Genomic DNA, 13,817 nt, shown 5'->3' on the forward strand with positions numbered 1-13,817 from the left:
GTGTTTTAACACCAAGCTGCTTGATTGGTTCCCGTGTTGATTGATTTTTTTATTTTTATTTTTTTAACCGGGGACTGAAAACAAGTGCGAATGACCGCCGGCGAGATGGCGAGGTAATACGGAGCGCAAAGCGAGCAAGGTAATGATAACAGGAAGTTTGTGTTGCCCCCACGGCCCACCGCTCCATCACCTCGTTTAAAAAGGTCCCCGCTATATAAACAGTCGTCTCTCTGCCTATTAAACAGATCGTACATTAGGCCTGAGCTGCGCTGAGCAACGTAAACACAGCCGTCCGTCTCAAGGTACGCGGGATGTTGGGATGGGGGAGGAGGGTTTATTCCGGGGGTCTTCCTGGGGAGTGAACTGCATCAAAAGTGATCATCTCTGGCCAAACACAGGAAGGAAGACAAATAAGTCGCTGGTTTGATAACCCGTCTTTAGTATATATGAGGGAGGATTGCTTTTAAACGCAGATGTGCAACACTTGCTGCAATGCGGCGTTGCTACCAATGAAACGCTAAGGGCATTTGCTAAATTTAAGTGGGACACATTATGGAAAATTGGCTTTTTAATGGCGTGTAGACAGATAGTAAGTCTCTGGAGTGTCTGTCCTCCCATCAAGTGTGAAATTAAACAATCAAGTACATCTTTTAATCTGCTTGCTTGTTTGGGCGAATTTTTTTCTGCCAGCGACAGGTAAAAACGGGTTTCGTTTGCTAACGTCACCACAATTGTAACTACAATCCTATTTCTCCATTGGAATGAATAGAAATGACATTAATTCATTCCAAATAGTGGATCTTCGCGAGAAATCATAAAAATATTAGGAGCATGTGTTTTACACATATTTAGGCCAGATTTAAAACGGCATTTAAGTTGCCCATGTCTGGTCTATCGGACCATAAAAGGACGAGACAGCAAGTCGTTGACATGGTTTTAACCTTTGAGCCTTCTTTGAGCAGGACAGTGTAGCTTGGGGGGCTATAAGGGGATAAAGCCAGAAGTACGAAACATGGAGGGACAAGGGGAGGGGGGCAGTCGGTCCTAGCTGTGAGGTTGTTAAACAGTGGGGCGACTGCAGGAGGTCAACGTCGGACGACTCGGGCCCTGCAGTCATATACAATGCCCAGCACCCTCCATCTTCTAAGCAGAGATGCTAGAGAGATGTAGAAGATGAGGGAATGTTTGGTCTACAGGGACAGACACTGAAGCCTGGGGGGGATAGGGGGTTGGGGGGTGGTACTATTACAGACTTAGCCCCCGCCCCCCCGTTACATGTCTTGTGGCATTCCGCTCAGATAAGATGAAAGTCAACTTTGGACCAATATCAAAATTTTCCTGTGTCACCCGTCGGAATTATGCGATCCAGATGCTTCATCTGCGAGCGTACGTAAAGCATTCTGGGGGGATAGGCGCGACCTCGTAAATCTTGAAATAACAGGCCACCGACTCGAGCTTTATTGTCAGTCGGTATGGCCGCTGGGCGTATACGCCGTGACTTTTACAGGTCAACGTACGTCCAGGCGAGAGGGGCAAAGGTGAAAGGTCTGGCAATTCCGTAGCAGCATAAACTGACACTTTGCTAAATTGCTTGAAAAGTGATCCAATGATTGTGCTTCAAAATTGGGAGTTGATGTGTGCACCTTAGCCACCGGGGGGCAGTGTATTACAAACACAGATACACCCTCTTAGCTCCTCAGTAAGATGCAGTGATATTAATTGATCTTCAGAGAGGATAAAGAATATATGCCGGCAAGTACAATATGTCTACACGTGTTGCTGCACCTTTTGTGTCACCTTTTGTCAGTGGCTCAAAAGCTTGTAACACTGACTACTTGTTAGCCTGTCGATGTCATTTCCAATTATGAGTTCAGCAGTTCATCTAACATCCACAAAACATCAAACTCTAAACCCACTACATACACTACATGCAGACAAAGGTTATTCAAAATAAAAACTTTGAGAGAAAAAGAAAAAAAAAAAGAGTCACTTTTGCGTCAACACACCCCAAGATAAGACAGAGACTGCACTCAAATGTTTTTGTTTTTTTTCAGGCTCAACTTTGGCGTGTATATACACAACATTTCATGTCAAACACAAGACAGGCAGATAAGAGCCAGGCGGGCGGTTAGCACGACCCCAAGAGAGATGAGGCGACACGGGGGGGGCTGTGCACTCTTTTGCATCTGTGCAGCACAGTGACCAATAAAGTCGTAAGCTTGAATGTTTGCAGAAGCGTGCTCCACCCCCCCCCCCCCCCAGCCCTCGCTAATCCCACCAGAGCGAGGCAAGCGGCCGCGGGGTTAGAGGTTAGCTAGTCTTTGCTGCTCGCTCGTCGTCAGCCAGCGTTCGGCGAAACACACACACGCACACAACAGAGTTAGCAAAAGTACTCATGCTGTACTTGGACTATTTTACGTTGTCAGTTCCAAAAAAGTTATGAGCTCATTTTGACAGGAGCAGAAACTCCAAATATCATTTTTAAAATCTAAGAGGTAAAAGTCATCGGAAAAATAAATACTCAGGTAAAGCACAGACACCACCACTGATGTCAACATGTCTTGCCAGCCTGCGCTCTGTGGGTGGCTCGTTGCGGTGGCGAATGTTTAACTTGGTGCGTACGCAACGTTGATGGGAAGCTCGGTATCGCGTGCCCTGCCTGCGGTGTGCTGGAAAGTGGAGAAAGAGGCCGTCTGTTGAGGTTCGCCCTCATGGTTGTGCCACCCATGTCCGTGCACTCCGCCAGAGGAGGATGGAGGCGCGAGGTGGACCGGTCCAAGAGCTGCGGCCGTTAACTGGCAGCCCATAAAGTCGACCAGATTAAATACAAACTATAAAAACAAACACTCTGCTTATGACCTCACAGCATAAAGACCCACCAAGGTGCAACATTTACATTTTAATTCATTACATCAATGGCAATTTACATTTGCCCGTTTATGGTGTTTCATCATGTACATTAGCATTAAGGCCGTGAATTTAAGTGAACAGTTTGGTGTTAAATTAAATCTACACCTTTTATTTCACTTTGGTGTCATTTTTGACAGTGAATATTTTAATCCTGTCTGTTTTGAAACTGGGGTTTCCCTGTGTTTGACTTAGAACTTCCAAATGGCAAGTCCAATTTAGCTCGTGCTTGGTATTTTGCAACGTATTGGAGCATATTTGCGCACGGAGAAGAGGGTGTGAACTCAAAAGTCAAGGAGTGAACTCGTTGGCCTCAGCGACCTGACGTGCCCGCTGCACGGCCCGCGGCTGAAAACTGGTCACACCCACAACGGCCCGAGTGGCAAACACACGGCGACCGCCGTGTCGTAGCGCGGCGGGCTAAAAAGGAATTTTGTCATGCGATTAATCGTCCCCCACCCCTCAAATCCGCAGCACACACAACTCATTACTCCCTAATACCTCAATAAAAGGGAGGCCGACATTGCGAGATTGGATTCGCAAAGCACGGCCGAAGGCTAACGGGCTAAAACGTTCGAACGTGGCACTTGGGCTGAGAAAGTTGAAGCTCAGGTAGTGCGGGTGGGCAGCCAGCCATGGGAGAGTGGATCAAAGTGGAGCCAACGGAGTTAATGGACGCTGGAACTTTAAGCCCCGCAGTCTTCCTCCTCGTTTTAATAAAGCGGCTAGCTAGGGAACAGGAGCTTTTTTTTACGAGCATTTTTTTAAATTTAGACTTTTGGCACCAGGGCTCTTGATTTTCTTTTTTTTTTCATGATTTACTTTGATTAAGAGGGCTGAATGCTCCTCAGAGATAAAAGAGAAGATGTTTCAGGGTGATTTGGTTCAAATTATAACGGACGTATGTGTATCCTTTAACCCGCTAAAAATCATTTGGACATTTTTTCCTTTGCAGGGTATTTAGAGTACTGGATGTGAATATTTTCCCTCCAAACAACCTTGTTGACCAGGGGAGGAATCTGCAACCCCGTCAGTACAAAAACATGCTAGCCGCCGGCAAAGAAACCCGCAGACACCCACTTACCTGGCTGATCGAAGGCAACCAAAATATTTACGCGAGGAGAAAGTGTGAATTGCTAATTGCAGAGGTTAATGACAATTTTCTCTCGCTTTAATATGTTGCTTCCAACCCTATATCTATTTTTTTCTATCACTGACTGACCTGCAGCAGCAGCCTCTCGAAGCCCAGGCATGCGTCCCAGCGGGGTAGCAGGGGGTGTCGGAGGGTCTGCGCCGTGGCCAGGCCTTGCTGGAGCACCCCGCAGTGACTCTCTAGCGCCCCCGCGTTGTCTCGAAACAGCCGGGCGTAAGAGCACAGCTGTTCGGGGGTCACGCGGCCTTGGGAGGGAAAGGGAGAAGCAACATATACATGATCTGTAGCATTGGAAACAAACAAGGAGGCACACAATTGGGGTAATGCATCCTGATGGGAACAGCGGCGTGGGGTAACTGTACAAATAGACACCAGGGGGTGAACGACACCCGGCGCTTAAGCCGGTCAACAGACTCATAAGAGCGTGACGGAGATGTGCGAAGCCGATCTGCTTTTGGATTATTTACAGAAAAAACCAGTGAAGACAACACCAGAGGCTGGACGGTACGGAGACGGGGGGCACGCATTAACTCCCCCGTAACGACCGAGTCTTCATGTTGATGCTCCGAACCAGCACCAGATGTGGGAGTATTTCCTGTCGGACTCGGGCGGTCAGTGTTTTCTTTAGCGCGGCCAAATGCATGACTCGAGCAGGACCGGGACACATGGACGGGAAACGTCCAGAGTGCTGAATAGAAAAGATATAGGGACGAACCAGGGGACGGCAAAATTACAAAACTGACTGTGTGTGTTTTTTTTGAGCATTTACAAAAGGTAGAGTCAAGTTTCATCCTGAAATTAAAGTCTTTTCACATAACAAGGTACAGTGTGAGAGCATGAAAAGCTCTATTGTGAACAAAGCCCGCCATTAAAAAAAAAAAAAAAAAACTCCTGTACCGGCCTCAATGTGCCAACCATAATTTTTCAAGAACAGAACTGCATCAACTGCCAGAGCCAAGCAAAACTCCAGCGGGTAATGGCCGACTAAAACGGTGTCGCTGTGTGTCGAGTGGAATCAAACTTTTAACGGTGAGGGGAGCCCACGTGCGCAAAAAGTCCAGTTATCAAAGAACTCGGATTGAAGCGTCGCTCTTATCTATGCTAATGAATGTTCCGCCTGAGTCATTCCGGGTCGGAGAAAGTCTGGAGGTTTTAGAAAAATAAGAAGGGGTGAATGGAAGACTTTGCACTAAGTGATATGATCACAAGTGAGTTCACACTTGGCGTGACGTTTTATTTTAATTGGCCGCATGAGATCTCCTCGAATCTCTCCGTGTGAGCGTCTGGGCGTGAGTTGCGACCTACAGCAGGAATGAAAAAGGCAGTACCGCGCCGTAAATAAAAATATACCGAAAGAGCGAGTGAAGCCGAGCCGACGATGAAAGTCTTGAGGGATGAAAAAAAGGGCACAAAGGGCAAAGTGATGATTTAGTCCGCTTACTTGAAGACGACTGTCGGTGAGCAGGAGGGGGGGGGTCTGAGTTGTGGCCCACCTCAGCGGCCCGACAGCCTCATAAGTAACGCTCCGTGAAAAGGGGACAACGGGAACAGACGAGGGAATTTTATTTACGTGCACAGAAAGCGGAGTAGTGGAGGCAATTTTATGTTTGGCTTCTGTTTAGGATTAAGAACGCATTTTTCATTGTTGAAGGAGACATATGCAATTTTTCACATTGTAAAAAAGCCTTCCAAAGCCCCTGAAGATGTATATGTGAGATGTTTTGAATCAAAATTCCTTCACTTTAATGCTTTTCATTTCTTAACTCAACCAAAGCGTGACCAAATGTAAACATAGCATCGAAATGTCAATTTTAGCGTAGCCTTACACTCCTAATAAATCCACGAGACAAAACGCACGGAAAACAGACGGATGAACGATAAAGCTGTTCCGTTTCCCGACGCGATGGATGAACGAATACACGTACAAGCCAGCGAAGGGAATTGCATCATCCGATTGTGCAGTGAGAAAGCTGACAGGTCAAGCGGAGGCTCTGAGAAAGTGGATTATTTTCTCGTATGATGTTATCCTGTTGAGACGACGACGAGCCAAGTTGGGCTGCGGTGGATGTGAGAATGTTGGCGCGCTACAAAATGAGTGGACCCATTTGTAGCAGCGGATGTGATTTTAAAACGTCCAGGCGGACTTGTGAAAATGTTTTATTTTTTTAACTATCCGGAACAAATGAGTGTTAAGTCGGCCAATTATGACACTTCAAAATAATCGGGTAAATGGACGATATTTGCCGATTGTTTTGACCTTTATGTAGTCTAATCGTTTAAAGCAGTTGTAACATTGATCTCATTATTTATCACAAACTTGTATTCTTAAAAACCATAACAAATCTTACATTTTACAAGGTATGGTATAAATTTCCACATTTGTCCAAATTCATACCGATTGAATGTATCGTTCATACTGGGACGGAAATTACACGTAATAGAAAGTGTTTTACTGCCACACAAGTGGATCGGTTATTATGCTGTTCCTTGTAAGTCGACTTTAAATAGAGAATTTCACCCTGAGGTTAGCGCTTTTTTTTTTTTTTTACATCGGCGGCCAGCCACCTTATTGATCGCTGTTAAATGTTCAGACGGCCTGCAAATTGAGTCTTTAAGCACAAAGGGGTGAACAAAAAAAAAAAAACACTACGTGTGTGTGTGTGTGTGTGTGTGTGTGTGTGTGTGTGTGTGTGTGTGTGTGTGTGTGTGTGTGTGTGTGTGTGTGTGTGTGTGTGTGTGTGTGAGATTTCCACCACATCAACCAACCTGCTCGTTACCAGACCCTTTTTTTACCTCACCCATTACAGGAGTCGAGGGACCGAAAAGGGCCTGCCCACTTTTTGTGCCAGATGCTAACATTCACACTAACTGGAAATGTGTGTGCGTATGTACATCAGTCATGCAATGTGAGTCAGAAGGTTGCACAAAGGTGAACATGCACGGCGGGACTCGTTGACCTGCTTGTGTGTGTGTTTGTAAAATGACTTTATTTTTTGCGTGCCAACACATATTTTTATCCCTGGCCTCCTTTGCTTCGTTACCAAACAACAAAAGTTTGCAAACGTGTGTGTGTGTGTGTGTGTGTGTCGCAGTTCCAACATGTGGTTCACATTTCCTCGGCGGCGGCCACATGTGCAAACACAAAAGTCTGAGCAAAAGGATTTGATTTTGACTCAGTAGGTGGCGCTGAAGAGCAGTAAAAAGGTGCCAATACGGTCTGAATTTTGTGTCATTTTAAAAACACGCAAGTGCGCACAACATAGTGTTAGTAAGTGATTGGACAAATTCGTACCCATGCTCATCTTAATGGGCAGCTTCTCCTTGCTGGCCGCTTCCACCAGCTGCCTTCGGACCTCCATCAGACTTTCTTTGTGCTTGCTGGTCAGCATTACCTCCCACAGGGAACGTGCTGCAGGCGACCTAGCAGCAAACACAACAATGAGGTTTACATTTTTTTTTTCAATCCTGACAAAATCGTGTGTGTCAGATTCTAAAATATTTTCTTTTATTAATTGTATTTATTGCATTTACATATTATACATCGGATGCCATTAGTTGTGGTGTTCCTCAAGGATCGCTTCTGTGCCCCATGCTATTCTCCAGCTGGATAATACTTGCACACCATTCACACCCTAATTTATACAATCCAGATGGACAATTTTATAAGAATCTAATCTGTAGCCACCTCACACTGACTTCCAAGTCAATTGTAAAAATCAGGGGCGCAACATGTTATTTACATCATGGATGAGACTGAATCTTGTCAGCGTGATAGTCGAAGCACGTCGACTCCCCTGCGGGACACCGCACAGGAAAAAGCCAGAATTAACATTGAGTCAACATTTGGAATGTTCCCTCCATCTATGTTAATACCGTTATAGCGTGTCAGAGCCTGCGGAGAGCAAAGTCTCCTCTTGATAGCATCTCTCCCTGGTCTCCTTATCTCCTCGCTTACGGAACACTCTGATCCGCCTCGCTAATGGGACCGTAGCACAAGGCGAGCGTACGCGACACTATCAGCATCTACCAGAGTGAATATCTAGGAAAATGATCAAATGTTACTTTCATGATATCAAAACTCCAAGAGAACAGATGCCTGTGAATATTGTTGACGTTTTAGAATGAGCGTAACATTTATGCTAAGTGCCGTTAGCCGGTCTATGTCTTTTGACACCATATGTTATCATTAAATTAGTGAGGCTTTGGATAGAAATGTTAAGGTTTGGTTGAACATTTTGGTGTTTGTGTACAGTATACAATGTTTAAATATTTGCAGTAAAGTTGTACTGGGAGTGACAAGCAGCTTGAAGCGAGCACACTTGGCCTCTTATTGAAGAAGTGTGCGAGCAAGAGAGTAGGAACAGGTGCTAAAGAAGAAAGACCTTTCTACATTTTCGACATGCCTTGTCTTTGTCGCAGAGTTTCACCCAGCGCGGGTGGTTTTATAAAATATCTTCAACGAAAAACACACCCCACTGTCACGTGACCCAAATCCAGATGAATTGGAAACGACTCGGAGGAAATCAAAAGGCACTCAATCTCATTCAACAGAATTGCAGCGGCAATGACATATTTATTACATCCCTCCTCTTTGATTTCCTGCAGCACTGACAGTTTGTTGTCAGGGGAATAAACAAGAAAAAACAAAATTCCCATCTTTTGCGTCTCTCTTGGAAAGTTTCCAGAGACAACGGTGGGGCGAGAGAAGCGGACAAAGAGCGAGGGAAGGTAGATGGAGGGAGGGATGGAGGGAGGGGGGGGCGCTTGTTGACAAATGTGCTGCGTTTTTTTTTGTTGTTGTCGTCATCGTCGTCTTTTGTGCTTTCTAACTGCTGCCATGTGTTTAATATCAGATGTAATCTGTTCCAGACCTCAGAGCTGGACAGGGGGGGAGAAGGGGGGTATCGTGGCGGGACGGCCGCCATCTTCTCAAGAGTAAAAGAAAAAAAGAAAACAAAAAAGTAAAGACGACACGTCTGTTTAGTGGTTTGGTGGAAAAAAAAAAAGATACATGCATATAAATCAGCTATTTCTCAACAATATGCACGCTTGCCTAAGTTGTGGGGAATTCCAGACGTTAGTCCAGACCCATGACATGGTTTCATTTCTGGAGAACATTATTATTATTATTTTTTGGACAAATCGTTTAGTAACATCCAGCGTGTTTGAAATGCTCGACCTGAACGTGTCCGAGGACACGTTCGTGTGCGTCGTCTTCTCTAGCGTGTTTGCAAAACATCTGAGTCTGTGTGTGTGTGTGTGTGTGTGCGCGCGTGTGTGTGTTCCCTGAGGACCAAAGAGATGGATGAAATATGGTTCTCATTTGGCTCCTTGCCCACCTTTCACAACACACACGCACACACATCACCCCTTGACGCCTTCCCTGCTGGGCCATTTGGTCAGGAGGGGGCGGGGCTTCTCGCTAAACTTCATAATGGCCCTAAACTAGGTGAGCAACACCACACTTGGGAACATTGGGGGGGAGTGAAGGGGGGGGGGGGGCTATAAACCACCTGAAGGGGGCACTCTTGCACTCCGACTCTTGCTAGCGCTATGAAGGTGGCCCAACATCACATCGGGCGAAGGAATGAGTCGGCATATTTAAATGATGAAATAACAGATGAGTGTCTGCATGCATTAATGAGCGAGGGGGGTTCGAGGGAAACGAGGCTGGTGGAGTGAGTGAGTGGGTGGGTGGGTGGGGGTTTGTTCCTGGAAGCGTGTGAGAAGGCAACGAAGAATGTTTCTGTTTCCTGTGTGCGTTTTAGTACAGTTAGTTTTTGCGCGTTTTCTTTTATTCGAGAGGAACCCCGATGAACGGTTCATCTCGGATTTGGGGAAAAACTGAACAAAGTGCAGATAATGCATAAAAGTGTTTGTCTAAAAGTTTTTTTCCCCCTAATGGAAAAAAGGAGGTGTCACTTTGACGGAGGCGTTTATGTTTGTGTCCACAAGTGTTCTTTGACGGACATTCGCTGAAATTGCCACAACTGCACAACATCGGGGCGCTCGGACTGTCTTCGTTTATGTATGACGCACTCTTGTACTTGCATGAAAAGTTCATGTCATGATTCATGAGTGAGTCATTTAGAATAAATACCATCCCTGAACATGCTCCGGGACGGGATTCAAAATTTCTCGAAGGGGTCCATTAGTTCTTATTTTATCGCTCTCCCCCCAAAAGAATAATGTTGCTCGTTTGGCTGGCGCAGCTGAAACGCATGATTAAGTTTCCGGCGTTTTTTTTTTTTTTTTTTTTTAAATCAGAACACTACAAAAAACAAGGTCCAATAAAATAAAATAGGAGGAACCGCAACTGGAGCGAGAACATGTGTTTGTGCGAGGCCCGTCCAAAAACAACTGACGTCGCCTTGCTTTTCAGACAGTTGTTGACCGGACTGTTGTTGACAGCTGGGAAAGTTCAGCACCTACGCACGTCACACCTCCCGACCCAAGCGCACGTTAGGGCAACTGACTACGCTCCAAAATACGACCCGAGAAGTTCCTGTTGATGTTGCGCTCTGAAGTTTGCGCAGCGGATGTGTCACGGGAGGAGACGAGAGGCAGAAGCCCGGCCTTGAGTGTCTGTGTGTCCTGGCAAGAGCGACAGAAAAATGACCTGGTGGATTTATGGGTAGGGGGCGGGGGGCAGCAGGAAGTGAGCACAGGGACGTCGACACGACTACAAATAAAACTTGAATGCAATGAATGAAAGCTGAATCTTTGAAACGCTCATCAAAAAAATTCACGCCACGTCGTTTTTTTTTTTGCATATTTGCATTCAAAAATCGACAATATAGTCTAAATGCAAATGCCGACGAACGCTGTATTGTGCAGAGGCCTGCTGCTTTTTTAGCATTTCAAAAGAAGTCCTTCTTTGAAGGACTCGGATGCGAGGATCTGAAGCCTTATCTGTGCGGATGTTTGATCCCAGCTCTTTCTCAATACGTGTCCTTTGGTTGAAACGCAATAAAAGAGGATCAAACAGACAAAATAAAAAGGTTCTGTTATCTGGGTCTAGACAGAAACGAGATGTTCAGGTGAAAGTGGTCACACATGGCATGTGAGGTCGAGTCCAACGTTACTGCCACGAATAAATTAACTTGTTATTTTTGTAGGATCTAAATTTCCGTCAGCAGCGTTCACGTCGAGCCCTGAATGTAGCCTGCCTAGTTTAAAAGGGGCCTGGCTAGCTTTGCTTCACCTCCATCTGTCATTAGCATGTCAACTTTTACTTTACATGCCAATAATGCCTTTTTATTTCTTCACCCGAGCTTGGGATCGAAATAAGTAGTTTTTTTTATTCCGCGCAATTTGCCAGGCGCATTTGAGGTAGATGGCAACCTCGCCGTGTATTTTCTCGTGGCTAGGGTGTGGTCCGACACGCGGAACCAGATCTCCACCTTGACCACCCATGCGCTCACTCACACACACCTAGGTCTGAGGTTGAGCCAAGTCCAGGGGGGGGGGGAGACGACTCTGTGCCCTCAGCCGCACCTCACAGGGCGAGGAAAGAACTCCGGGAGCCAAGCACAGCACAGACGTGGCGGCGAAGGTAGCCGACCGCAAGCTTTCGCTCCACATGGCGCGCGTTTATTCAACTCTGGGTTTCTTTAGCAGCGCAGGCAGTGACTCGGCGGCGTTGATACAAGAACCGCAAGGTTTGAGAGATCCTCACCGGCAGGTTACAGACAAAACAAAACGGGAGAGTCATTATAAAGTAAGTGCGGCAGAGCACTACATTTTGTAAAGTTTTTCTTCATTTCAGAGGCGTGAACCTCAATTGTGTTATCAATTATCAATTGATTTATTTTCAGGACATTTTTCATCAACATGAATCGTTTGTCATCTTTATATGGAAGTCCAACTTCAATGAACTGTCTTGATTATTTCGAGAGGAAATGAAACCTTGCGATAATAGTTTGTCCGTAAACGCAATGAACTTGTTTTATGTTAACGTGCGTGTCGGCGTAAACACAAGCTGCTTTCTTTGAAAAGCTTTGCACGAGATCATTGTCTCGAGCACGAGGCTCAAATTGGGAAATCTGCGCCTTGCTGCCATGTTTTGCCTGCCGAACATCTGTGACAAAGCTCGTTGGGGACATCTGCTCTACCAAATGTGCGTCGGGAACACTCCCGCTGATTGTGGAGACTATATGAAAACAATTTTTAAATAGTTTTACCCTCGCCACACATTTGAACTGAAATTAATTTTGCATTATATTTGATCATTAAGCAAGCAGGCATTCAAATTATACAGTTGGTTTGAACTTTGTTGTGTTTGAATTTGGATTTTCTTCTGGCAGTGACAAATAAATAGCTCAAAGCAAAAATTATTGTCTTCTTATTTCCATAATAAATATTAGACACTCACCGAGTTTGCGCCAGGCAGCCCGGTGCCACGCAGCTTTCGGAACCAGGACAGATCAGCACCCCGGTCAGTTCTCGCATGTCGACCTGCACGTCCGTCACGTGACCCGGCAGAGGTTTCAGTATCGTCAATATCTTTTCTGCCAGGCTGTCACCATGATGACCGACTGCACCTATTTTTGTTTCCAGTAAAAAGAAAATCATCTCCCTAATTTCAAAAATGTAAACATTTTACATTCTCTTCGTGACCTGGATAACAAACGAGACATACCCGTGAGGTCCATGGTGCGGTCGACAAATATGATGGAAGCCTTATTGGGGGCCGTCTTCCTGCGGTTCTTGGCCTGCGGGTGAGTGGCCAGTTCCCCCGCGATGAGACGACTCATGGGGCCCAAGGCAAAACTTTCCTCTCTGGTGCCGGTGGCCTCCAACATGGCATTCAAGGCCTCCGCCAGGGCCTTGATCTCCAACTGCAGTTCGGCGGGGAGCGCGTGCATGTCCACGTCTTCCAGGCTGGCGAAGCGCTTCTTCTCCGGCCGCTTGGCGTTGAGGGCACGCAGGTCGGGCGGCAGCAGAGGGAAGAGGTTTGCAAAGGCGGGTGCCAGGAGCAGCTGCTGGGACACGGTGGCGAAAGACAGCGGCACGTGCAGGACCTCGGCCGTGTAGTTCATGTCGCCCATCCACTCGCACAGCTTGTCCTCCAGCTGCTCGAAGACGGGCGCGGAGGTGTCAGTGTCCGCCGCCGCTGTCACGTTGTTGGCGAGCAGGTGCAGCGGGTGGGACACGGCCGTGATCACCACGCAATATTGCAGGTGGCTGAGTGAGATGATGTCCTTCAAGGTGTCCACTGTGCGTCCTTTCAACAAGGAGCTAACCTGGGGATGGAAAACACTGGTACATTTCCAGAAAAAATCATGTTCAATGGCAACTCAAATTAATTCAACTGTGTTCAGAACTAAACCATCACATTCAAACTCACTTTTAATACATCATTTAAAGTGCCTCTAATTAAAGTTAACGCAAATTAAGTTCCGATGTTCTTAGTTTTCCTTAGGAAGGCTGAGAACTGGTATTTGAAAAAGTTTAGAAATGCCAACACATTAAGCCTGTAGTTCCATATGAAAACCGGCAATTAAGCAGGTTTAAGGGAAACATTTCACACTTTCTATAGGACAATGACTACAAATGTTTATTTACTGACCATTCCGTGAGGTTTATCATGAGATAGTCACGTTGACTTATCTTGTACGTTTTCTTTTGTAGGCTAACATGCAGTCGTGCTCAATTCACCTATCGATTACATTGCCTGAGCGCGTGCCTCATAAGGTTATCCGGGTCAACTATTTGCTTTTTTACTTTTTATTTATGTACTTGTTTTGCTGTTTTT

General features: G+C 46.0%; 1 protein-coding gene across 1 annotated transcript in view; it reads right to left on the minus strand.

Moving 5' to 3' along the window:
• Nucleotides 1-13,817, minus strand: part of scfd2 (sec1 family domain containing 2) — a 40,361-nt gene that overhangs the window by 26,258 nt on the left and 286 nt on the right. Inside the window, exons 2-5 of the mRNA XM_085927370.1 lie at nucleotides 12,702-13,305; nucleotides 12,435-12,603; nucleotides 7,353-7,480; nucleotides 4,130-4,305 (exon numbers count right to left, since the gene is read on the minus strand). Of these exons, the coding sequence (XP_085783496.1) occupies nucleotides 4,130-4,305; nucleotides 7,353-7,480; nucleotides 12,435-12,603; nucleotides 12,702-13,305 (1,077 nt within the window). The remainder of the gene's footprint in view (nucleotides 1-4,129; nucleotides 4,306-7,352; nucleotides 7,481-12,434; nucleotides 12,604-12,701; nucleotides 13,306-13,817) is intronic.

The sequence above is a fragment of the Syngnathus leptorhynchus genome, chromosome 13 (genome assembly GCF_054491065.1).
Source record: "Syngnathus leptorhynchus isolate UIUO chromosome 13, UIUO_Slep, whole genome shotgun sequence".
Lineage (NCBI taxonomy): Eukaryota > Metazoa > Chordata > Actinopteri > Syngnathiformes > Syngnathidae > Syngnathus > Syngnathus leptorhynchus.